Raw genomic sequence first — 27,146 nt, forward strand, 5'->3', positions numbered from 1 at the left:
GGAAATTTTTTTTTAATTTTAGACGAAATAAAACATTCGTATGACAGTAATGACAGATGACTTTTGCATGATGGCCGGTTTTGATGTTTAATCGATAGTTATCAATATTGTATACCTACCTAATTACTAAATCTGTAAAGTTTTGATTTATTTTGTATGAATATAATTGCGAAACACTACAGAATTTTACTTTTTGACATAAATTTTATTAATAATAAGATAAATTTTGTACAATATTTTTAATAATTAAAGTAAATAAATTTTAATTTCACTCAAATAAATAATCGATTGCTGCCATTGACCACTTACATTCAATCTCGGTTAATTTGATTAATAATCGCGGCAGGTAAAGTAACATTCTTCTTTCAATACAACAAAGTGTTATTTTACTGCCGAAAATGAGGGCAAATGAGTACAATAATGAATGATTTTAGTGACGTTTGGCGATAAACAATGATTTTAAACAAATTCGCAAAAATAATTTTTTCACTTCATACAATTTTTTTTAGATCCTTTGGGCCGTATTTTCTCTAAAATTGACGGGTCCCATCTCCACGCAGGCATTCCACGACGATGTTTCTAGATATGACGCGATGTAGCGGGACGGAAAGACGAGCAATTCTAAGAACGTCTGGACGATAACTAGAGATGGGCAGAATTTTCGAGAAATAACGATGGGCTATAAATTGGAACTGTTTTTGTAAATGAGTGCAGTGTATAATATAAATTCGTCTGTACAGTTATATAAATAAAGTCGTATATAAATACGAAATCGCTCGTTTTATTACAATATTTATAATCAAATTTTACTGAAACCAGCCGTTAGAGTTGACTCAACTAGTAAAAGTCAACTCCAACTGGATAATCAACTTGAACTGTAACATACATACGTTTTAGTTATAAGGAATAAAACACCTACATAATAAACAAATATATTGTATGTATTTCTGCATAAACAAAACAAAAATCCGCGGTCATATTTTGCCCATATTGTCATATTAAATCCAAAAATTCGGTCCGTGATCATATTTTTAATTTTATATTTTTTTTTGCGTTCGGATTAGCGATCCTTCGGATTACCAGGGTTCGGATTATCGACGTTCTACTGTATTAAGGTCAATAGCGGGCATATCATTAAGAGACAGACAAAGCAACAGAAGTACATATAGGCGAACAATGCAAAATTCAAAATATTAACAGGTGGATTAAAAAAAAAAGAAAAAAAAAACTGGAATATGACCAGAGAAATGTAAACCTAAACCAAATCTAGACCAGATAGATGTATATAAAAATTTCTAATTTTTAAAAAAACTTTTTTAAAAAATTCCGTAGACTCTCCTATTCAGTGGATTTAAATTATCCAAATTTTATTTAAAATCTTGAATACCCTATTAATATCTGTAAAAAAAGGTATTTCTGTAGACTCGGCATAATTTTGAAAATTAATACCTAATTAATTAGGATTACAAAATTATTTTGCAAAGACCACTTGAGCGATTGTACTGACATTTTGTGTAGTTTTTTTTTATATTTAAAAGATTTTCTGGGTAACTCTTGAAGGTTCTATGTGGCTTTTAAATACCTGAAAAATATTATTGAAAAACATTGTTTTTTGATACTTTTTTGGTTTGTAGTAATATTACAATAATAATAACGGTTTTTGACAATTTGAAATCAATTTTATCTTATCCGCTGTGAGCTCGTACGTAGAGGGGATATTTACAAATTCTCGAGCGCCAGTAGTGGCAAATCTGTAATAGTTCAGAGAAATAAGGAAAAAAAATATCGTGTTGGTGACACATCCCCCTCCAGGCTGAAACCAAATTTTTCGAGTAATATGGTTATCTATAATAATAACCTATATGTTTCCTGCTGCCGATTTTGATGATATACATAGTTATAAACAAATGAAGATCAAAAAACGGTAAATTTTCGCTTTTTTCGTCTATTACTAAAAAATTGGGCATTTTAAACAAATTTGAGAGTAATAAACTCATAAACCGTATAAAAAACTTCAATATGGCGTTCGCTGAATATGTCTATCCTTATTGGTTACTTAGAAAATTGCCAAATAAATCATAAATTTTGAGTTTTTATAAATATTCATAACTTATGTAAAAATTAACTTAGAACCTTCTTATTACACGGAATGCTGAGACTTATGGTGCTTAAATTATACCCTAAATTTCAAAGCAATTGGTCAAATAGTTTAAAAGTTATTTAATTTGTTTTTCCAAAATTAATTTTTTTTGCAACACTGTAAGTCAGAAAATGATGAAGTTACAGTAATATTTTGGATAGTTTATAAAATAAGAAAATTTACAGTATTAATTTAATTTAAAAAAAATGACAAAAAATAATTATAAATATTGCAAAATAATTTTGCAAAAACATGTGAATTAAAAAAATGGGGTTGTTCTGAAGCTATTTCCTTGTGGCATTTTTATGATTAATTATTTATATGGGAAATAAGCCACAATTAAAATGAAAAAAATAATTTTATTATTAAAATTATTTTTTTCATTTTAATTGTGGCTTATTTCCCATATAAATAATTAATCAAAAAAATGGGGGGGCTAACTTTGTCCCTAAATCTCCTAGAACAGTTGTTTTTCTTTCTAAATGTGTATAAAAATTCAGTCTTTCTAAATATGAAAAAATAATTTTTCTACGGGTAACGGTTAAAAAGTTATTCTAATTGTTTATAAGTAAGCAAAAAATCGACATGTTTTTGCAAAATAATTTTACACTGTTTAAAATTATTTTTTGTCATTTATTTTTAATTAAGGTAATAGTATAAATTTTCTTCTTTCATAAACTGTCCGAAGTATTATTGTAACCTCATAATTTTCTGACTTATAGTGTTGCAAAAAAAAATGAATTTGGGATAAACAAATTAAATAACTTTTAAAATATTTGACCAATTGCTTTGAAATTTAAAATATAATTTAAGTACAAGAAGTCTCGGCATTGCGTGTAATAAGAAGATTCTAAGCTAATTTTTACCTAAGTTATGAATATTTATAAAAACTCAATATTTATGATTTATTTTGCAATTTTCTAAGCAACCAATAAGGATGGACATATTCAGCGAATGCCATATTGAAGTTTTTTATACGATTTATGAGTTTCTTACTCTCAAATTTGTTTAAAGTACTTAACTTTTTGGTAATAGACGAAAAAAGCGTTAATTTACCGTTTTTCGATCTTCATTTGTTTATAACTATGTATATCATCAAAATCGGCTGCAGGAAACATATAGGTTAATAATATAGATGTCCATACTACTCAAAAAATTTGGTTTCGGCCTGGAGGGGGAAGTGTCACGAGAAAAACCTTATTTCTCTGGACTATAAACGTTTACCGGAAATTTGACATAAATGTCAAAGTGATTAATGTAAAATTAAAAACATTAATTATAAAAAATATTAGTTGGTCAAAGCTGTGGTATATATTTTTACCTTAAATATACTTACGTTTTAAATACTGAATTTAAGTTTTTTTAATGTTCCGTAATATGTAATTATAATTTAATCTAAAAATCTTAGCGCCATCTACACGATAATTGTGAAAGTATCCGAAGTAAGGAATTCATATGTTATCAATAGAACGTCAAAATGATTAGCAAAATCTTAAAAAAATCGATTACAATTTAATTAATTTTTTGCGTTGTAAATGTTAAGCGATAACAATTAAATAATAAATTTAAAAATTACCGGTGAAAGATAATTCAAGTAATCCGCTAGGAGCGCCACCAGCGAAGCTCAGAGCGTATAGGAAATTTAACTGCAAAACTTTATTGATTATACAATTTTTTCTATCAAAAATCATCTGACTGTCAAAGTTACACATTTATTTTATTTATTCTTGAATATTTCCTGACAGGCACGGGATAACAACACGAAATTTGGCAAGCGGGGTTTTTTGGGATGAGAAATCTAAATTCGCCACCAAAAATGATGTATTACCCAGAGGGCGCCACTTACGTCTTTCAGCGCTCATTTAATACGTTCAATTTTTTTCATCCTCCACTTTATATACTTTTTGAATCAAAACTTTTATTCTCTTAATATTTTTACTTAAAAAAGGTATGCTACATTCATCTCGCTAAACTCAACTGTTTTGGAGATAAACGCATTTTAAATCTGCGAGGCAGCATAATTCTTTGCATAATATCATTGTAGTTACACCCGAAAAATAAACTTGAAACCATAATAATTGTACCAGTACTCATATTTATGTCATTGCATCGCAAATTTCATTTGAAGAAATTCGCGATACATTTTTAGAAATTTTTATAGTTTTAAGTTATTTTTCGGGTGTAACTACAATGATATTATGCAAAAAATTATGTTGCCTCGCAGATTTAAAATGCGTTTATCTCGAAAACAGTTGAGTTTAGCGAGATGAATGTAGTACACCTTTTTTAAGTAAAAATATTAAGACAATAAAAGTTTTGATTCAAAAAGTATGTAGAGTGGGGGATAAAAAAATGTAACGTATTAAATGAGCACTGAAAGACGTATGTGGCGCCCTTTGGGTAATACAATCATTTTTGGTGGCGAATTTACATTTCTTATCCCAAAAACCCCCGCTTATCAAATTTCGTGTTGTTATCTCATGCCTGCCAGGAAATATTCCAAGAATAAATAAAATAACAGTTGAACTTTGACACCCTTTATTTCGGTTATTATCAACTTTCGTACCAAGGTTAAGTTAGTTAAATCGACCTATTTTAAGCTCAGGAATCTGAGGTTAAGCTATGGCCCATTCGTTACCAAACACCCTGTATAAGAACTAATTTTAAACACTAATTAAAAATGATAATAAAGAATTTAATACGAATGCACATTCTTAAGTTTTTATCCAGAGTGAGTTTTATGTATGGAACGCCTCAGTTATCTCGGATACAGGGTTTTGTGATGCGGCCGATACTAGGGTGGTATTTGCATTATTGTCAGATCTGTTTTTCTGGAAATCTAATGAACTTTCTTATTTCCAATGGAACAACCTGTATATTTTTTGCGTTTTGAAGTCCTTGAGAAATACTGACTATTTTTCATGTTATATTCCCTATATCTAAATGCCACAATTTCGGATTATTGCTACATTTATTATTAAAAAAAATTTAAACAAATTATAAAAATCAATTTTGTCGGCACGGACAGACATTATTTTAGGTTCTTTGGATCATTGGAAACAAAAAAGATCTTTTGTAATTTTTCTCTTTTGATCATTTTCGAGTTATAAACAATTTAAAACTAAAAAAAACGAAAAATTACTATTTTTAAGGCTCAAAAACACAAGTAAAAAATTTAATCTTTTGAAATTACAAAGTGCCTAAATTTAAGTTAAAACCTTCATCTATCAGCTCTTCATAAACATTTTTGGCATGCTTTATTCTAAAACATTGTTTTTTCATTGTTAATGAAGCGCTTATAAGAGGACGGGCGATCGGGCTACATTAACAACTAAAAAACAATGTTTTAAAATGAAACAAGCCCAAATTACTTTTTGACAACCGATAAAATAAGGTATGAACTCGACTTTAGGTACTTCTTAATTTCAAAAATAATATTTTCTACTTTTGTTTTTGAACCTTCAAAATCGTCACTTCTCGTATATATTTTTCAGTTTTAAATCGTTTATAACTCAAAAACGATCACCTCTAGAGTAAAATTAGTACAGACCTTTTTTTGTTCCCAATGATCCAATGAACCTAAAATAATGACTGTCCGGTCCGAAAAAATTGATTTTTTATAATTTGTTTTAATTTTTGTTTTAAATAAATGTAGCAATAACTCCGAAATTACGGAATTTGGGTATAGAGAATATTACATGAAAAATAATCAGTATTTCTTAAAGATTTCAAAACGTAAAAAATATACACGGGTACATTTGAAATAAGAAAGTCCATTAGATTTCCATAAAATAGAAAATCTGACAACAATGTAAGTAGTACTACTATAATATCGGCCGCATTAGTAGACCCTTATTCACCAAAATCTATAAAAATCGTAAAAGCCCTTTACAAGATAATTGAGACATTCCATACACATAACTCTCTCTGTATAACACATATCTTTAACTTATACCTCATACATTATTTTTTTATGATAAGAACTAAGATAAACAATTCACTTACTGATTTTCTCCATCTATATTACTAATGTATATTCCGTGTCCTTGAGCCCACACGATCAAATCATTTTCGGTATCTACCGCTATAGCTGTAATATTAGCTGCCTTAGTAATAACGATTCTATGAGAACCATCTAATCTTACACGTACTAATTGTGGCGTCTTACCAATATCGGTATAAAATAGTAATCTAAAACAAACAAATTTTAGTAACAACGATCATTTAAACAAAAATGTGGTCTTCATTGTAGAACTGTTTACTTTTCTTGCATCTGATCAAGCTCTAAAAATGTTTACTCCCTACACTACAGTACAATATAAAATTATTCTATCATGCTAGATAGTATGTGGTACACGACAATTAGACCGAAATCATAGACCGAAAGCAGTAGACCGAACTCATTAGACCGAAAAGCACTTTACCGAAACCTCACTAGACCGAACATCATTAGCCCGAAATGGTACATAAATTAAAAAAGATTGCAGTAAATTATGCTAAGATTTTATATATCTGTCTTTTTGTTTATTGTATTTTTTTTGTATTATTTTATAATATAGACTGTGTAAATTGTTACTCTGTACAGTCTGATATGAAATAATTTTCATCCGTTAAATAAATTAGTGAAGGTAAAAATAAATTAAGGGTAGAGTGACGTTAACACCATTTTAACTGTTTATAATAACCATCCAAATAACATTTAGTTGTAATTACATTAGTCTTATCTCTTTTACTGCGACAAGTAAAAAGAACTGCTTTTCGGTCTTCTGCTGTTCGGTCTAGTGAGGTTTCGGTAAAGTGCTTTTCGGTCTAATGATTTCGGTCTCTTTACAGTAAACCATAGTATGTATATGAAACCTCCTCGACAATCATTGACATTAATTATTAATTAATAAATTAATTATTTATCGTAACTCAAAAAACGTTACATTTGACTTACTATTATGGTATTATTATTTTTTTAAGCTTTATTTGGTGGAAAAGTATGGTAAATCAGGTATGAATTTTAAGGCAACCAGTAAAGCATTTGCATGTGTATTTACTGACCCACACTCCTGAAAGCGAAAACTATAGTAAGTTGAGTTACTGTAGTCTTCGTTGCAAGAAACAGCGGAAGCTATTCCAAGTTTGAGTTAAACTGTTTGACTTACTATAGTTTTCTCTACTTAGACTCTAATTTTAGTTATTCCGATTAACTATAGAAAGGTTTTTTATTACAATTTTTTAAATAGTACTGTTTTGCTTCAATAAATCTGTTACTAGTAAGTCTAGTCTAGAATAAGTATTTTTTCGGTAAATGTTTCGACGAAAACTATAGTAAGGGCCGGTACTTTATGTCCCGGTTAAACCTCGGTTAGCTAACCGGGGTTTAATCGGGACAGAAAAGTACCTCATAGGGCCTCTTGCGTTGTAATAAAAGCAATTATAATTATTATTATAATTATTTATGAATATAATAATAAGTATAATTGCGTTTATGTCTATGTTATGCATATATTTCTGTCCCGATTAAACCCCGGTTAACTAACCGGCTGTTAACGGAGACATAAAGTACCGGGCCTAAGTCTACAAAATGTAGCAAAAAATCTGTTTTTTGTTATGTTTGATCTGTGAAATCCCTTAAAACCTTTTATACATAATATAACAGAAATTTAAATTTGTAAGACGTATTTCTTCCAAAGATAACGTCATTTACTGTTACTAAGTCTACAAGATTTAGCAAAAAAATGTGTTTTTTGTTATGTTTGATTTGTGAAATCCCTTAAAACCCTTTAAATATAATATATCAGAAATTTCAGTGTGTAAGGAGTATTTGTTCCAAAGATATCGTCATTTCTTACAGCGAACTCTTTGCGAAAAATTTTCAAACGCGATTATCTCAGTTCAACCAAAATTGAGTTACAATAGTCTTCGTTGTATGGGTCGAAATATTTAAAACTGTCACTGTCCTGTCATCATATTATATTTGACTCAGTACGTTGTATGACAAAGATAGCGAATATTCGATTTGGACAATATCACCACGGACATGGTGTCCATTTTTTTCGAATCTTGAAAAAACTAATAAATATTTTAAAAAAATTAAACGCAGAATGAAAGACTAAATTATTATTGAGGGCCGAAAGTCCCTTAGAATAAATAAAAAGTTTCTTTTTAATGAGGTATTTGAAATTAAAAATCAAACTATATTTTCTCTTAGTTTTTCACTCCTGTAACTTATTAAAATAAACATTATAGAAGTTTTCAGGGACTTTCGGCCCTCGGTAACAACGTAATCTGTCATTCTGCTTTTAAATTTTTCAAAAATTTAGTTTCTCATGCAGTTTCCCAAAAATGCAGTTTTCTCAGGATTCGAAAAAAAAAATGAATCCCCATTTGAATAGCATTGCCGCCGAAAATACGTACCCATCCCCTTGAGGGGATCGGTGCAAACTTTCGGCTCCAATGCTAATTAAATAGGATTCATTTTTTTTCGAATCCTGAGAAAACTAATAAGCATTTATGATAAATTTAAACGCAGAATGAAAGGTTACGTTCTTACCAAGTGCCGAAAGTCCCTGAAAACTTCTGTAATGTTTATTTTAATAAGTTACATACCTAATTAATTTTAGTTAAATTCGCTATTTAAAGCCAATCAATCCCGAAAACTCTGAGTTTCTATTAACCTGAAATTTTAATAATTACCTTTTGTCAACATGTAAAGCTATAAGGCGTGGTCGCTCGCCTTCCCTCTTTCCCAAATTGCCAAAAGAATTTTGATTTTCTAGGTACGTTACGTTTATCACGTCATTTATTTCGCAGGTCCAAAATAACAGTCTTCCTAGTGGATCCAAGGCGATATCGAACGGTTGTATTTCCTTATGGCTTGAAACTACGTTGGTGTCAGTTTTTGGTTTGCCACTCTCAATTCTTTGTTCAGTAGCTTCTGATTTCTTTATCGCCCTTGCTTTACTGTCAATCTGAAAAAAAAAGTGTTTTTTAAATCACAATTCAGAATAAACACAAATTAACTACAAAAATATTACTGCCTCCAAAAGTGAACCAAAATATACATTATTTTAACCTTCGGGCCCTAAAAAATTTCAACGTCGGGCGCGTAGCAGCAATCTGCTGCCATGTAGTTCCATTTCGACACTTTTTTTATTATTGATTAACTGTATCGTTATCTATTTTGTCACAATTTAACTAATTTTAATAAATTGTACAAAAAAACTTTCGGTTGTTTTCGAGCGAAGATTTAATGATTTGAGCACCGCGTTCTCACTGGTAAAAATTTGCGACGCAAATTCTTTCGAGTTCAATACGCACGAAAAATTTACCAATGCGGACACGCCATTAAGGTACTTTTAGATGGTCAGATCAGTTCTCCGTTCAGTCTCAGTTTCAGTGGAACTGTCAGTTATTTGTATGTGTAAACACAAAAAAAGAATGTGTGTGTACTTTGTACGCACGTAAGAAGTTATACTTCTATTATATGATTTCAACGAAATTAATATACTTTAAACAGTTTATTTATATTTTATTTAAATATTAAACTAATTTTAATACTTACTACTTTTCAAAAATTTTTATTAAAAAAATACCAAAAATTAAAAAATAAAAGAATAAAACACACAAACACATTAAAAAATGCCACAAATGATTTCTGAACAATAATAATTGTCGGAAATTTTTTTAACTAAATACGTATTTTCTGAAAAAAAAAATTATATAATAAATATACTTACAATCATAAAATGTATATAAATCATCTTGGAGGAGACTACTAACTCAGTGAGAGCTTTATTAGTGGACTGTTTAGCATAGGGTGAATTTAAAATAGAATAAAAAAAAATAACAGTAAAAAAACCAGACCTTAAAGTAAATTGTAATAAAAATATTTCCTACCTTGTCATTTCTCGTTGCACAAGCTGGAGCAGGCCTGCTATTTTTCGTACTGCTATTGCTGAGTAGTATAAATCACTCGCGAGGACTATATTGAGTTTCTATACACTTTTCGGAATAATTGTGACTGTTAACCAAGAGAGTTGGTTGGCGAATTGTCTTTTTTAAATGAGGCGAGTAGGCAGGTAATTACATACAAAAAACTTTAAGGTTTTTACTTGAAAATAATGATAAAAATTAATACATACTCACTGAATTAGGTATTGGCCTACTCGTATATACGGGGTGTCCCATAATATTGAAAAGAAAATGAATTAAAATATTCTTTACAAAAACAAGAAAATTAAAAATTGTTATTCCTACTTATGTGGACGAACCACAACCGCCCACCACAATACGCAGTATTGTTACGGCTCAAAAGGCAAAGGACATAATTTTACTATAGAGCGTTTATATATACCACTATTAGTTTTCACTGTGGCCACTCTAACTATACCATCAGATCCAGGATGAACCTCAATTATACGGCCCAAAGGCCATTGTAGCGGGGGAATATTATTTTGGCGGATTACCACTAAGGTACCTAGTTGGACGTTTGGAGACGGAGAATTCCATTTAGCCCTTTGATGAAGAGTTTGGAGGTACTCCTTAGACCACCGTTCCCAAATCTGTTGGTGCAACTTATTTAATAATTGCCAACGATTCAACCGATTGTGCGGAACATCGAGCAACGTTTCTTCGGGCGGAGCACTCAAAGGCTCCATGGTCAAAAAATGTCCTGGAGTTAACGCACTAAGATCGTTTGGGTCTGAACTTAACGGGCATATTGGCCTCGAATTCATGATGGCCTCAATTTGAGAAAAAATAGTATATAACTCTTCAAAAGTTAGTACTTGTTCTCCAATTGTGCGAATTAAATGACCCTTTACCGTCTTAATATTAGATTCCCATAAACCTCCAAAGTGTGGAGAAGAAGGGGGAATGAGATGCCATTGAATAGATTCATGAGAAGCAGCTTGTGATGCCAATCTGTTAAGTTCTGCTCTGGCTCCAACAAAGTTAGTGCCATTGTCACTATAAACATGTTGACATCGGCCTCTACGACTGACAAATCGCTTAAACGCAGCTAAAAACGCGTCAGTGGATAAATCAGATACGAGCTCTAAATGAAGAGCTTTTGTTGAGAAACAAATAAAAAGCGACAAATACGCTTTAAGAGTTTGAGACTTTCGAAGTTTGGAAGCTCTTATAGGAAAAGGGCCCGCAAAATCAACTCCAACATTACTGAAAGGTTTTAGTTGAGATATTCGAGCTAGCGGTAGATTTCCCATTAACGGAACTGGGGACAAAGGATTCACCTTAAAACATTTAACACATTTAGACAGTACTCTACGAATGGCTCGTTTGGAAGATATAATCCAAAAACGCTGAGAAATTAGGTATTGAACAGTTTGAAGCCCGGCGTGTAGATATTGCAGATGAGTAGATTCAATAATCATATCAGTTAATTTACAACTGTTAGGAAGTAATGCCGGAAATTTGCGATCATACGAAATGGGCGCATTAGCTAGGCGACTACCTACACGTAGAATTCCCTTTGCATCGATAAAAGGTGAAAGCTTTCTTAAATTTTTTGGAAGCAGCTGTTTATCTTGGATACAATTTATTAAAGTATTAAAAAAGATCTGCTGTGTTCGTTTAACAAAAACCAGTAAGGAGTTATGTTGCTCCAATAAACTTAAACAACCTATTTCCAGATTACCATATCGGTTTTTGGTTACATAATGGAAAAAACGAATAATGTAACACAAACATCGAACACACCTATTTAAAGACGAATGACGATCCAATAAAATATCTAAAAAATTATTGGGAATTTCAGCAATCAATGCGACAGTCCGCACTTCCAAATTTACATTAGTAGACTCCTTTGAATTAAGTTCAAAGAACGTTAGCGGATCAGATTGTAAGAAGGTTGGCCCCGCCCACCATTTGGAACAGTTAATTAACTCAGAGGGTAAGCAACCCCTTGAACCAATGTCAGCAGGATTTTCTTCAGAAGGAACATAGTGCCAACATGAAGAAGTTACTCGTTCCTGCACATAAGCTACTCTATTGCTCACAAAAGTTTTCCACTGATGAGGGGAAGATTGTAACCAACGTAATGTAACAGCAGAATCAGAATAACAGTATATTTCCTTGATTTCTACTTTATCTTTAATAACAGAAGAAACAAAGGAGACTAGTCGAGCCACTAAAACCGCAGCAGACAATTCTAATCTGGGAATAGTAAGTCCCTTATTAATGGGTGCGACCTTAGATTTAGCTATAACAAAAGAAACAAAAGGTTGGCCTGAAGGTGATAAGCATCGAAAGTACAAGACAGCGCAGTAACCTTTCTCGCTAGCGTCACCAAAACAGTGAACTTCTAAGCGTAAAATATCGTCAATTAATAAACGACGAGGTAAATTTAATTTACTCAAATATGCTACATCATCAATGTATTTTTTCCACAAACGGATAATTTCTTTTGATGGAGCATCATCCCAACCAATCTTTTGAGTCCATATTCTTTGAATAAGGTGTTTAATTAGAAATGTTATTGGAGATAAAAATCCAAGAGGATCAAATATTTTTGCTAAATTGGACAAAAGATGACGTTTTGTACAAGAAGAGTCTAAAACTTGAACTTTAAAAGCAAATGTATCCGAAGAAGCGTCCCATTCCAACCCTAATACTTTAAGTGTTTTGGACGAAATATCATCATTAAATGTAAGAGGTTTTATTGCTAAATCTGATACAGCTAATCCTTTCAATAAATCGGGTACATTACTGGACCATTTTTTCAACTCAAAACCTCCTTTGGCAAGTAAGGCAATAAGTTCGTCTCTTAGTGCTAAGGCATTTTCGAAACTAGGACAGGAAGAAATGATATCATCAACGTAGGTTCCAGTTTTAAGTGCCTCGGCTGCTAGAGGAAACGAATCCCCGTCATCATTAGCCAACTGATGTAGACATCTAATAGCAAGATAAGGAGAACAAGAGAGACCATAAACAACTCTGTTGATACGAAGATCTCGAACAGGTTCAGAATTATTAGAACGCCAAAGTACTCTTTGATAATCTGTTTGAGTAGGATTAATTAAAATTTGCCTATACATTTTAGAAATATCGGCCGTAATTACATAATCATGCAATCGAAAATTAATCAAAATTGTACAGATGTCAGTCTGAAGCTTAGGACCAGTGAATAATTTGTCATTGAGTGAGGGTTGATTTGGAAGATGCCCGGAACCATTAAAAACGACCCTTAATTTACTTGTTAGACTTTCAGGTCTTAAAACACAATGATGCGATAAATAGTAAACATAAGGTGAATCGAAGTTATTCAATGGGACAGGTTCCATGTGACCGAGCTCAACAAATTCCTTCATAAAGGTGCGGTATTGGTCATAAAGTTCAGGAGATTTTTGAAGCCTTCTTTCTAATGAATAAAACCTACTAAGAGCAAGTGATCTAATATTAGGAAAGACAGGATTTTCTTCCTTAAAAGGTAGCTCTACTACAAAGCGTCCTGATTGTTCACGCTTATAAGTATTCATAAACATATTTTCCACTTTAGCGTCATCAGGAGCTAAGCAAAAAACTTCAGGGACTGCTTCTAATTCCCAGAATTTCTTTATTTGCTGATCCAAAGAAACCGTATCTTCAACTTGGCAAAATAAAGAAGTAAGAGTAGGTGCCTTTGAAATATTTACTTTTCCCATAAGCACATAGCCAAATATAGTATTAATTGCATCAGGTTGATCTTGATTGCCGTAAATACGTCCATCCAAAAGAATTGTAGAGAATACATCAGCTCCTAAAAGAATGTCGATGGATCCTCTACGAAAGAAGTTATCATCTGCTAACTTTAAATTAGCAATATGGGGCCAAGTATTAACTTCTAAATTACATAAAGGCTGATCCTCACATATTTTTGTCAAGACTAACGCATCGGTTGTCAAAATAGGAGAAGATTTACGTACTGGTTTAAAAGAAATGGTAACCCCACCTAAATTAGTGGTCGACTGCATAGAACCTAATCCTTGGATGTTAGCTGAAGTTTTCATGGGACGTAAACCTAAACGCCTAAGGGTCTTTTGACAGATGAAGGACGTCATGCTTCCCGAATCTAACAGACACCTAACAGGTTGGTAGTTACCGTGACAATCAAGCACCTCAATACATGCAGTGGAAAGCAAAGTACTTTTATCAGCGGAAGAAAAACACACAGAAACGGATGATCCAGTCGTTGAATTTAAAGTGGATGCCGCCGAATCTTGAACATTCTCTTCTTTCTTAGAAGAGGAGAAGCAAAGGAGTGTATGATGTTTTTTATGGCACGAGTGACAAGTCCATGTAGATTTGCATAGGCTAGAACGATGTGATCCAAGACAGTTAATACACATCTTGTTCTTTTTTATTAATTGAAATCGATCTACAGGAGATTTTGCCAAAAAAACGGAGCATTTATAAATGGCATGGGTATCATTAGTTTTACAGATAGAACATTTTGGTTCAGGTTCTGTTTGAGCAAGCAATGATGTAGATTTGGAAGAATTAGGTTTTTTAGAAAAGTTAGATTTTGGTTTAGTGTGAAAATCAATATTATCTAAAGCGAGACAACTTTGATTTAAAAAATCAATCAGTTTTTTATAGCTTGGGATGGTTGAATTATTATGAAAAAGCTCAAAACGTGTTACTAAAGAAACAGTTAATCGTTTTAAAATCATTTGAACAAGTATAAAATCCCAATGTACTGTGGCTAGTCCTAGCTTATTTAGAGATGCCACATTTTTCGAAAATGTATCTAACAACTTGCGTAGTTCTTTTGGATCTTCTGAAGTCAGTTGTGGTGAACTTTCAAGGTTATTCCATAAATTGGCAGCGATTACCCTAACATTATTAAACCTTTCACAAAGCAGATCATAGGCAATTGGATAATTGTTTGCTGTGATGTCAATATGATCCACAGCATCGCGCGCTGCACCCTTTAAACACGATAGTAACAAATTAAATTTGTCAATTGGTTGTAAGTAAGTAAGAGTATGAACGCGAGCATCAAACTGATCTATAAAACTTCTAAATTCAGTTATTTTTCCACTGAAAGATGGCAATTCCGGTTTCGGTAAATTAAAATAATTTATAGGTGAAGGATTTTGAGACTGTGAAGTTGATGTAGTTTGCTGACTTGATGTTGAAGATTTTCTAAAGGCTTGCACGTATGTTAATTTAATTTTATAATATAATTTGTCAAAATTACTACGGCAATCATCTTCGACTTTAAATAGCGCGTCCTCATTATCTTGCTCAGAAACTAACATAATTATTTTATTATGAAGATCATAAAAATTGTCACGAATTTTTTCCAATCCTTCATACATAACTTCCAAAACCGGGTAAAAATTCTTATCGTCAGCAGCTACCTTTAAAGCAACAGCATGAATTTCAGTCATTTGTTGCACTTCAACTTGTCTTAAAGATTGATATTTTTTAATTTTATCTGCCATTTTGTAAATTTAAATGTAGAATTAATAAATTTAGAAAAATATGAAATTAGCGTTAGGAAATAAAATAGGTTCACCACACGAAAATTAATAAAATACAACCGAACTTTGTGCTAATAAAATAGAAAACTATGTCCTCTGCTATTTGAATATTTATAGACAAAAAATAATTATAAAACATAAACCCTTTAAATAAAAATTACTGTGTAAAATAAACACACAGTTTCATCTATAATAGAGTCAACCTGTATAATAATTATTATAACAAAATTTGTCTATTGGCCGACGTTGACAATTTAATAATAATTACTTTTACATTAATGTGTTCCTTTTTTACTTAAAAAACAACATTAACTGAGGTATAGGTACCACTAACGATCGGCACAAACAAAAAACCAATGTACTAATTGATACGTGATTTTAATTTTGTAAAGAATATTTTATCGCCTTATGTTAAAGAATAACAAAAAATAAAGTCAAAGGAAATGCGGTTAAATAACCTGAATTTGATTCTGATCTTTGTAAATTAGCAAAGTATGACAATAAAATCAAACAATTCAGGTTTAAAAGAAACTTTCCCCGACTATATTACCCTCTTAGAAAAATGAAAAATGCAAGAAAAAAATATAGAAAATGGATCTATCCGGCTCGAAGGACCAATAAATCATCTTGGAGGAGACTACTAACTCAGTGAGAGCTTTATTAGTGGACTGTTTAGCATAGGGTGAATTTAAAATAGAATAAAAAAAAATAACAGTAAAAAAACCAGACCTTAAAGTAAATTGTAATAAAAATATTTCCTACCTTGTCATTTCTCGTTGCACAAGCTGGAGCAGGCCTGCTATTTTTCGTACTGCTATTGCTGAGTAGTATAAATCACTCGCGAGGACTATATTGAGTTTCTATACACTTTTCGGAATAATTGTGACTGTTAACCAAGAGAGTTGGTTGGCGAATTGTCTTTTTTAAATGAGGCGAGTAGGCAGGTAATTACATACAAAAAACTTTAAGGTTTTTACTTGAAAATAATGATAAAAATTAATACATACTCACTGAATTAGGTATTGGCCTACTCGTATATACGGGGTGTCCCATAATATTGAAAAGAAAATGAATTAAAATATTCTTTACAAAAACAAGAAAATTAAAAATTGTTATTCCTACTTATGTGGACGAACCAGTATAAAAAAAAATAAAAAAATAAAAGTTTCTATTGGGGTTCGAACCCGCTTATGTTAGTGCAGTTAGTATTGAAATTCATTCATCTTACACTTTTACCTACGGAGACACATGCATCATGTGGGAAGCTCGACTAACTAAACGGTTTAAACTTTTGACAGTTCTGAATTTAACGAAATTATTTTGATTTTTGTAGAATATTGAAATATTAAAATACAACAAAACATAGAGTAAGAAAACAATATATTAGGTGAATATTGACAGAAATTTTGATGATAATTACATACTATAAAGCATAGTGATAAAGCATTACATACTATTTTGGTAGGTTCATTTTAAATTTTCCAAATAGGTAGGTACCTACCTATGTAATTTTTTATTAGGATACTGAAACATTTACAATTATTACGTACCTGTTGCTTTTAAAAACTTTTTAAAGAGTCACCACAATTATAAACTTGCTTTTTTCTCTGCCATCACAACAATAAAAACTAATATACACAACATTTGTTTATCCATAATCTACATACTGAACAATTATTGACAGATGATTTTAACACCCAATCAGATCCCGTATAACGTTTGAACGCCTAATACCATACTGTCGGTGTGCGCATGCACCCAGAAAAATAAAAATTCACCCTCGTGCCTAAACAAGTATAACTTCAATAAAAAATAAAATCTAAACTTTTTTGGGTTTTTTTGTAAGAGTATTTTAAAAAAATTTAAAATAAATGTTTCTTTCACTCTAACTTTACAAAAATCTACGCGGCACTAAAAAATACATCTACTTTCAAAATAACACAAAAATTGGGTCTCTAAGTGCTTTGGTTACAGAGCTATGTGACATAATGTTAACATTGTCGTTAAATTGGACTTCGGGTGCCCTTAAGCGCAAAAACAGAAGAACCACTCTGCAACGCTACTCTGTGAATCCACACAGTAGCGCTTACAAAGAGTATAAGTTACTTTGAGTAATAATTAAAGCATCCTGAAAAATGACAATATTTATAAAACAATCATCAGACTGATAGTGACATAAGGGGGACAGAAACATGACCCAACACAGAGAGAACAAAGAAGCGATTTTCTTTTGCTTGGAAAATGAGAAAAAGTCTGCAGGGACTGCGTCTAGTGAGTAGAGGCACGATAATAACGTCATTGTCATTTTCGCACTGAAATTGCAAATGAGCAACGTACAGATTGTACTGGCCAGCGCACTGTGATTTGGTCTGTTTGTTTATTGTATTTGTTTTTGCTTTTTTTCGAAAGCATGTTACTCTACAAACTCTGAGCTGTAAATTAAGGAATAAATAAATTGTATCTATTGGTAAAACTTTGTGGGCATCTTGAAATAACATGTACTTAAATATAAAATGGTGAAAATCGAAGGTCTTATTAAGCGGATCAGAATTGCTGCTTTAACAGTCATATTATTTGTAAAGATATGACAAGTCTAGAAAGTGTGTATCTAAGCGAACTTACTCTTTTGTATAAAATATACAAATATTAGCCTGAAAACCAAGTGGCGCAATAATTTTGTCCAAGAATCTTATTAAAAAAAAAAGAAAATAAAAACCTTATCTTGTAAAAGGTACATTTAAAATCCGTAAAAGGGTTTTATCATAACAGAACGTTTTCGGCATCAATGTTCCATCATCAGTGTTTTAAGCCACCAAAATATACGGGTAAAAAACCCTTAAGTTGTAAAATAGGGAATTTGCATAAATTTTTAAATATTAAAATAATATTAAAAAACATAAGGTAATGATCTTAAAACGCTTGCATGTAAAAAAAACAAATATTTTCAACCCATACGCTTATTACGAGGCTTTGAAAATGCTATAAAATTCAAATTTCTTAGAAGGCGCTTGAACGTCCTTCTATTGGTCTGACGTCACAGACCACAACCGGGCTACGAGTCAAGCCAGGTTAAACGCGATTAGAGTATTACGGGAATTGTATATAACATTTTAATCGTATTTAGTTGGAAATTACCAGTTATTATTTATATTCTTGCTATAAATATTTAGAAATTTCTACCTTCTAAAGTGTTTAAAACGCATAAGTAGATACTATTACTCACGAGGGTTTTATAAAAGAATGCGATTAGGCTATTCTGGGGATTGTATAATACATTTTAATCGTCTTTAATTGAAATGCTAAGGGTAATTAATATAAAATTTAACTGGACCAACTGGGGGATTAAAAATACAAGATCTTACATATTTATTAATTAATGGAACATATCTTGCAAATATTCTCGAAGCCTTGCTTTCGCTTATGCCGAAATCATCTCCAAGAGACATAAATGTGTGTCCTGTTCTTTTTTAGAGTTATACATAGATGCATTGTTTGTGTTTTACAACATATTTCCATTAATTGAAACGTATATAATCTAAGTCTGTATTGTAACTTCATCACTGTACACTTCAGAGACAACATTTTAAATTGTTTTGCTTCCTCTTCTTTCGCATCTTCATCACAAGATAAAGAATCACTTTCATTGTACCAATAGTCATCACTACCACTATATTGACTATTATAATCAAATACAGAATGTCCTGATTCACTTTTTGTATCTTCAAACAATGTTTGCAAGTCTTTTGTAGGTGAAGTCCCTGCATCCTTATTATGTATTTTCAATGGCGACAACCCGACTGTAACACTCTTGAAATTTACTGAATAATCAAATACAAATCCACTGAATACCTTTACTTCTGATTTTGATGTGAGTCTGTGTTGATGCATTATTCAGTTTTTGAGGTAAAGCTGGTTGGTTTAATTCAGGTCCTGGTTGAACAAAGTTTGTGAAACTAGGACCACACTGTCTATTATCATCATTGTCCTCTAGAACAGACCTAGAGGTAGAAGCGGCATCTTCAAGAAGCTGTCGTTTACGTTTAACCCTTTTAAGAGCTGCTTCCCTCATGGGCTCAGAAAAAGTTCGTTTTCTGTCTGGTTAACAATCAAATATGTGCGGGACAACACCTGACTTACTAATTTTGGGACCACCCATAATCTTAAATTTATATAGTTATCCATGTCTTGTTCCAACTGTAAAAGAATGGGGTATTTGCTACCGTCTTCCTTACTATGGGATGTAGATAGTTAGTAACGGGAGTCTTATTTAAATTTTTATTATAATTTTCAAATACGTACAAATTTTTTCCTTCGATTTCGTGGTGCTGGTAGTTGGAAAATATGTATTGAAATAGTACACCAATATTTATATTTCTTTTTTGGTCTTGAACAAGCGCTAAAATTATAATTTATCGAGAGAGTAATTTTTTGATGTTTTTAGTGACGTTAAATTTTTAGAATTGTCAGATTGTTTTTTCAATAATTTTTACATAGTAACGTGTAAAGTTGCGTGTTTTAACAACGTGCCGATAATTTATAACGAATAACGAGTAATGTAACAGAAAAAGAAAATATCTGTTGGAAGTATTCCAACACCAACTGCAACAAATAAACAAGTTTAAGTAGGTACATTTCATGAAACGACAACTACCTAATATTTTTTCTTGAAATAGAAAATGTCTTATTAGTATTAGGTACCTAATTAGATAAATACATCGAAATGATCCTCACAGATATAAAGACCTTTGCTACTTTGTGTAATATCCTTTTTATCTCGCGTGCATGCCTTTAGCCATTTCACTCGACCGACGTTTTTGGTTCTACTGGTAGTGTAAAAAAATATTTGTTGGATGTTCTGACAGTTGTGCTTTGGCATTCCGGCACTATATATAAGGTGGCCGGAAAGTCCCTTTACACTAATAATAATAATGTTTTAACACCGCGCTAATGTTTATTTGCGTTCCGGCGCATGCGCATCGTCAAGGACACCTGTCTGGTCACGTATGTAGATAACAATAGTTGCGACTGAAACATGATGGCAGTCACAAATGATTATACAATTGAAGGGTGTCAATTTACTGCTTCAACGCTTTCCGAGAGCATGTGATAAACAAAATGTTCTGGTCACCGATAAGTGTGCGATTTCTCGAATTCTAAATGTTTATTTTTGGGAAAGGACAATCCTCATGCCTTTGAGAAAATGAAAAAACCCGCCTATGTTATGATATGACCTGGATTAGCTCCAAATTATCTGTTTGGGCTATATTTTTTTGAAGTCTCCAGAGCTTAACACGATAATCAACGCATCTGCAGATAATGAACGAGTGGTTACTATCGCAATTGATTGCTCAACTCACTACTGACACTGTTTGTTTTCAACAAGATGACGCCACATACGATTTTGCTCGCGATATTCGCAAACGTCTGAATGAAATCTTCCCGAACCGATGGATTGGGCGAGGTTCTCCAATTCATTGGCCTCCAAGAAGTCCAGATTTGACAACGCCGGACAATGCACTGTGGGATTTCATTAAAGATGAGGTTAGAAAACACAGATATGTTTCGAATGACGATTTGAGAAACGGAGTTCGCCAAGCTTTTACCTCGGTGACTCCGGACATGCTGAGACAGATGAGCATACGAACATGGCGTCGTACCAAGTTGTGTTGCGACAATGGAGGTATGCACATCGATGTTTTAGATAAAAAAATAATTAATAAATAACTTACGAACAACATTCTGCTATTATTTTTCCCTATGTATTATAACAACAACAATTCATTAGTGTAAAGGGACTTTCCGGCCACCCTATAGTACCTACTTATATTGCGCAGGTTTGTTTTCCATTTTGATAAAGTATATTATACACTAAATACACTAAATACAATAATATAAACACCGAGCAAACGAGACAGTTATTCGACACGCACAACTAGCCATGGCAAAATTCATTCAATGCAGTAGCTCACCGAACGGGCGAACGAGAACACAATGGTTGGTGACGTCAGACCCCAGCTCGCGCTTTTGAAGTTGTTTGAAACGGAAATTTTGGGCGCGGAACTATTATCAGTTGTTGTACGTACACTATTCATTGTTAAGACGAAATATTTTGAATATAACATTTTTAAACACTAAATAACAATTTTATGCAAAAATATTTTTATGTGCAAGTTCCCTATTGTGAAGGTTACATTATATTACAAAATTATAAGGGATGTTAAAAATATTTCCAGATTAACTCCTGGCATCACATGACATCAATCATATTGGATGGAATAAAAGGTAGGACCTCACATGTAAAAGTTTAGATGACAACTGAAACTGCCATGTGAGGTCCTACTTTTTAATATTCCAAACAATAGGTTTGATGTAATGTGATGCCATGAGTTAATCTGGAAATATTTTTAACATCCCTTAAAATTTTGTAATATAATGTAACCTTCTCAATTTTAAAACAACTTAAAACACTGATGATGGAATATTGATTCCGAAAACGTTCTGTTGTGATATAACCCTTTTTACGGATTTTAAATATATCTTTTACAAGATAAGGTTTTTATTTTTTGCGACTTATGGTATACAGCCAGTTACAGGAATTTTTCCTTGTGATAATCTTATTTTCCTTAAAATTTTATTTTTAAATAAGAACTTACCCAGTACAAATAATTTGTTCTTTGGTCATAATCGATTGCCTTGACAGCTTTTAGAGCTTGAATGGGCAAAACTGCTTCCGGACAATCGGATGTATCAGGAACTAATCTAACAACTAAGTTTCTTAGACTATATATCATAAAATTGACAGGTGCTAAAACAGTAATAAATTAATTATTTCAAATGGAATAATACGCTAGAATGTTGACTATCAAAAAATTATAACAAGACAAATTTTCCTAAACTACACTAAGATCATTACACTAGTAGTCTGGGCAGATTATCGGAGAATAGGCCATTTTTGGGAAAAGCTATTTACCAGCAATTTTATTGCTGGAATCGAATCTTATGATTCTATTAATAATATAGTTATGCAAAGTCCGCATATAGTGTGCTACTTTTTTTATAAACAAAATGGCGCCCGCAAATCGTGTTTTTTTTTCAATTTTTGCTCTATAACTCCAAAGATTTTAACTTTACACCAAAGAACACCCAAATAAAAATTCACCGTAATTAAATTCTGCATAAAGACACGTTTTTCCCGATTTACTGCGACGAAAATTTTCCTCGGAAAATACGAGGTTTTCCAACAAAATCTTTAATTTTCAACTAAAATTTTAGGTAAGTAATTATTTATCAATAATTACATAACTTGGTAATATAAAAGCTCTTTTGGCATAGATTACAGTCGGAAAAATGAAAGAATACCCATGAACGATCACATCAATCACTTATGTTGTATTTGCTGTCTTTTTCTATAACAAACGTTTGTTATTTATAGAAAATGACAGCAAATACAAAATAAGTGATTGATGTGATCGTTCATGGGTATTATTTCATTTTTCCGACAGTATATTTCCAGAAGCTGATGAAAATTGAATAAACAGTTTAGCAATAATTAAATTGTTAATTAAAAATTTACGGTCGCCATAATAATTATGATGCATAACAGTAACTATGATTTTTGTATAAAAAGGCACTATACCTATCTAATGCACTTTAAAAAATTGAAATTCGACTGTTTACGCGGCCTCAGGAATATTTTAAAATTATAAACAATGTTTTGGCTTATAAACAAATAGAATATATCGGGAAATATTAAATTATGAAAACGGTATTGAAAAGAGCGCGGCAGGACGCTTCTTAAAAAAACATTTAATTGCGATGAGTGGTTCCTGAGATACAACCGGTCAAAGTTGACCGGCATTGTGAAAATATAAACAATAGGATTGTAATTTTTGAATCATCACCTTTTTATTTCAGTCCTCTTTCTCCACATAAATTTTCATATCTTAAAAAGACCCATAACATATATTATTATAATAAAAACTATCGGTATTACGAATGAAAAATAACAAAAAAAAAAAACCAAAATTTCAATCAAGAATCAGGTTGAAGAAAATGGAATCTCAAAGTTCAAAATCGGTATACGTTGCATTTTCTCGGCTTCTTATGGAGCAATTATCTTCATTTTTTTTTGTTCCCAAGTAACTCGAGTAGAGCCATCTAACTAACGCATTATTAAATGTCAAAAATACTTTTATTTTGTTATAATAAATTAATTTATTTATAAGAAAATAAAGCTACATATTTTTTCCAGTTGTAGAAATTTTTTTATATAAACTTACCACAAGTGTACCTTTTAACGTGTAAAATACAAATATTTTCATTTGAAAGCTGTATAATTATTTAAACAATCTTTTTTTAAACAAATAAATAAATTTATTTGACTGGTAGGGTAAAGCTCAATAGCTCCGCTATAGTAATAGATAGCAATAAAAGTTAATAAACAAAAATTTTAGCCACCTTTGAGCTTCACATTACAAAATTAGTTAGAATGTTACAGGGTGTTCGATAACACAGTGGCAGACCTAACTTATGTTTTTTTAAATGGAACACCCTATATTTTATTTTATATTCGAAATCCTGTTAACTTCTCCATCACACAAATATAAAGGTTTGTAATGTTACACAGGGTATTTACAAAGTTATAACCAATTTTGTATGAAAATCGTAACAAGTTCAACTCCCTGTATAAATAAAAATAAGCACAACAGCAATGGTTTATTAATGCCATATTTTTTTATTTATTGTCAAAATTTTTAAGAATTATTGATATTGCTAACTTTCTTTATATCAAATACAGGGTGAGTCAAAACGCAAATACATTATTTTCTCAGTAATGTTAAATGGAACACCCTGTATTTTATATCATTATTGAAAAGTAACATTAACGTACTTTAATTTTTATATAACATTCCCTATGCCCAAATTTATTAGTTTTCGAGATATTTTCATTTTTCAGAGCAAATTATTTTAGGTATTTAAATTTATCTAAATTTTAAGTACGCCATGACTGAATTGACAATTGAAGATTACCGATTATCAATCCGGTAATCAATGTAACACTGTAGCAAATAAAGAAATAAAAATAATTTATTAGTAATACATTTTACAAACAAAAACACAACCACTACATGCAACATTTTTGAAACAATTAAAAACTATCTTTTTATGTAAATGCAACAAATAAACAAAGAAAATTAGTAATAAATTTTACAAAAAAACACACAAACACAAAATACAATATTTTGTGAAGACAATTAAACACTACTTTTGTATGTAAATGTAACAATGTACAACCGGTCAATTATAATTATACAAATAAATAAATATATACAATCAAAACAAATAAAGAACGAAACATAATTTATCAGTAATACATTTTGCAAAAAACATGTTTGAAAAAATTAGAAGCTACTTTTAATAAAATATTTTTAATATTTAATTACATAAGGTGTTCAAAATTATCTCTAACACATTTATGTACGCCTAAAAACGATCATTGAATGAGCTACTTACTCTACGGAGCATTTGTAAATTAACACATCGAAATACACTTTGTATTCTATTTTTCATCTCATCCCTTGTTGTTGGAGGTATTTTATAAACTTCATTATTAACGTAACCCCAAAAAAATCAGTCCAGTTTATTAAATGCTGGTGATTTGGGTGGCCACACTACTGGTCCGTTGAAAAATGAAAATATCTCGAAAACTAATAAATTTAGACATAGGGAATGTTATCTATCTAAAAATTAAAGTACGGTAATGGTACTTTTCACTAGTGATATAAAATACAGGGTGTTCCATTTAAAATTACTGAGAAAATAATGTACTTGCGTTTTGACTTACCCTGTATTTGATATAAAGAAAATTAGCAATATCGACCATTCTTAAAAATTTTGACAATACGTTAAAAAATATGGCATTAATAAACCATTGTTGTTTTAGTTATTTTTATTTATACAGGGAATTGAACCTGTTAAGATTTTCATATAAAATTGGTTATAACTTTGTAAATACCCTGTATAACATAACAAACCTTTATATTTTTGTGATGGAGAAGTTAACAGGATTTCGAATTTAAAATTAAATATAGGGTGTGCCATTAAAAAAAAAACATAAGTTTGGTCTGCCACTGTGTTATCGAACACCCTGTAACATTCTAACTAATTTTGTAATGTGAAGCTCAAAGGTGGCTAAAATTTTTGTTATTAACTTTTATTGCTATCTATTACTATAGCGGAGCTATTGAGCTTTACCCTACTAATCAATCACCCTGTATAAGCAAAAGCAACTTTGACATAATAATGAGTGAGTTAGGTGGCTCTACTCGAGTTACTTGGGAACACAAAAAAAAATTAAGAAAATTGCTCTATGGGAAGAGGACAAAATTTATTTTTTTAACGTATACCGATTTTGAACTTTGCTCAGCTATAAATTATCTAATATATTTTAGACTTCAAAAATACTTTTTTCCCAGTTACTCACTTGACACAACATTATTATTATTATATGCCTAAAAAGATTACACTTTCTAGAACTAATGTTTTTTTTTAAATCTCAGTCCCCCAATCGGCAAGAGAGATTACATATCAGACTAATAGGTATACGCCTTGGTGCCAAAGAATTGGAAAAATAATAAAATTGAAAGCGCTTCATATTTGGCATAAATCTCTTTAAAGCAATTAGAAGCAAAATCTTTACTAACTTAACAAAAAAATTCTGGATTTACTCAATGGAAGTAAAAAAATTGACTAACTAAGAATGATGGCAGAGTACAGTTTAATACTTACGTATACATTCTTTTTGATTCAATGTATAATGATTAGGACAGGCGCACGTATATCCCGTTTGTTCGTCGGCAGCTTTCGGTGGAAGAGCAAGACATAAATGTGAACAACCGCCATTACTTGTCGCACACTGGTTCGTGTTCCTACTTTTTAATTGATAATGTACCAATAAATCTGTCACACCGTCCAGTTTATGCATTCTTATCCTATTGCTACCGTCCGATTTGCTTGCACGAAATACTTCACCTAAAAAATATATCTACAATCAGTATTTAAAACACTTTCAATGAACTTGTAATGAATCATTATTTTTTGGGTTTATAGGCCATGGTCTGAAATTGTTTACTTCAGAGGTAAAAAAATGAAAAACGACTCTGGTGAAACTGCTATGGCAAACATTAATCAACTTGTTTTTCTAATTTAATTAATTTAGTTAGCTTAGAAAAATGTAACGAATACACGTTTCCAGTTTTTATAGCATTTGTAGACTACGAAAAAGCTTTCGACACCACAGAAGACACGGCCGTAATGAACGCAATGCAAAATTGTAGAATAGACAGCAGATATATTAACTTAATAAAAGAAACTATGAAACAAGCTGCAGCTACATACTACCTAAATAAAAATGAATACACGACCTTGTACCATTAAACAAGGGAGTCAAACAGGGAGAAACTCTATCATCCAAAGCCAAACTGTTCACCTTAGTTTTGGAGGACGTTTTTAAAAACCTAAATTGGAAATAT

The 27,146-nt window shown here is 31.4% G+C and overlaps 1 protein-coding gene across 1 annotated transcript in view; it reads right to left on the bottom strand.

The window, feature by feature from the left end:
• LOC114325502 (low-density lipoprotein receptor-related protein 6) overlaps positions 1-27,146 on the bottom strand; it is a 114,518-nt gene that overhangs the window by 20,578 nt on the left and 66,794 nt on the right. Inside the window, exons 10-13 of the mRNA XM_028273560.2 lie at positions 26,404-26,646; positions 22,269-22,420; positions 8,825-9,099; positions 6,146-6,331 (exon numbers count right to left, since the gene is read on the bottom strand). Coding sequence (XP_028129361.1) covers positions 6,146-6,331; positions 8,825-9,099; positions 22,269-22,420; positions 26,404-26,646 — 856 coding nt within the window. The remainder of the gene's footprint in view (positions 1-6,145; positions 6,332-8,824; positions 9,100-22,268; positions 22,421-26,403; positions 26,647-27,146) is intronic.

Source organism: Diabrotica virgifera, chromosome 4 (assembly GCF_917563875.1).
Source record: "Diabrotica virgifera virgifera chromosome 4, PGI_DIABVI_V3a".
Lineage (NCBI taxonomy): Eukaryota > Metazoa > Arthropoda > Insecta > Coleoptera > Chrysomelidae > Diabrotica > Diabrotica virgifera.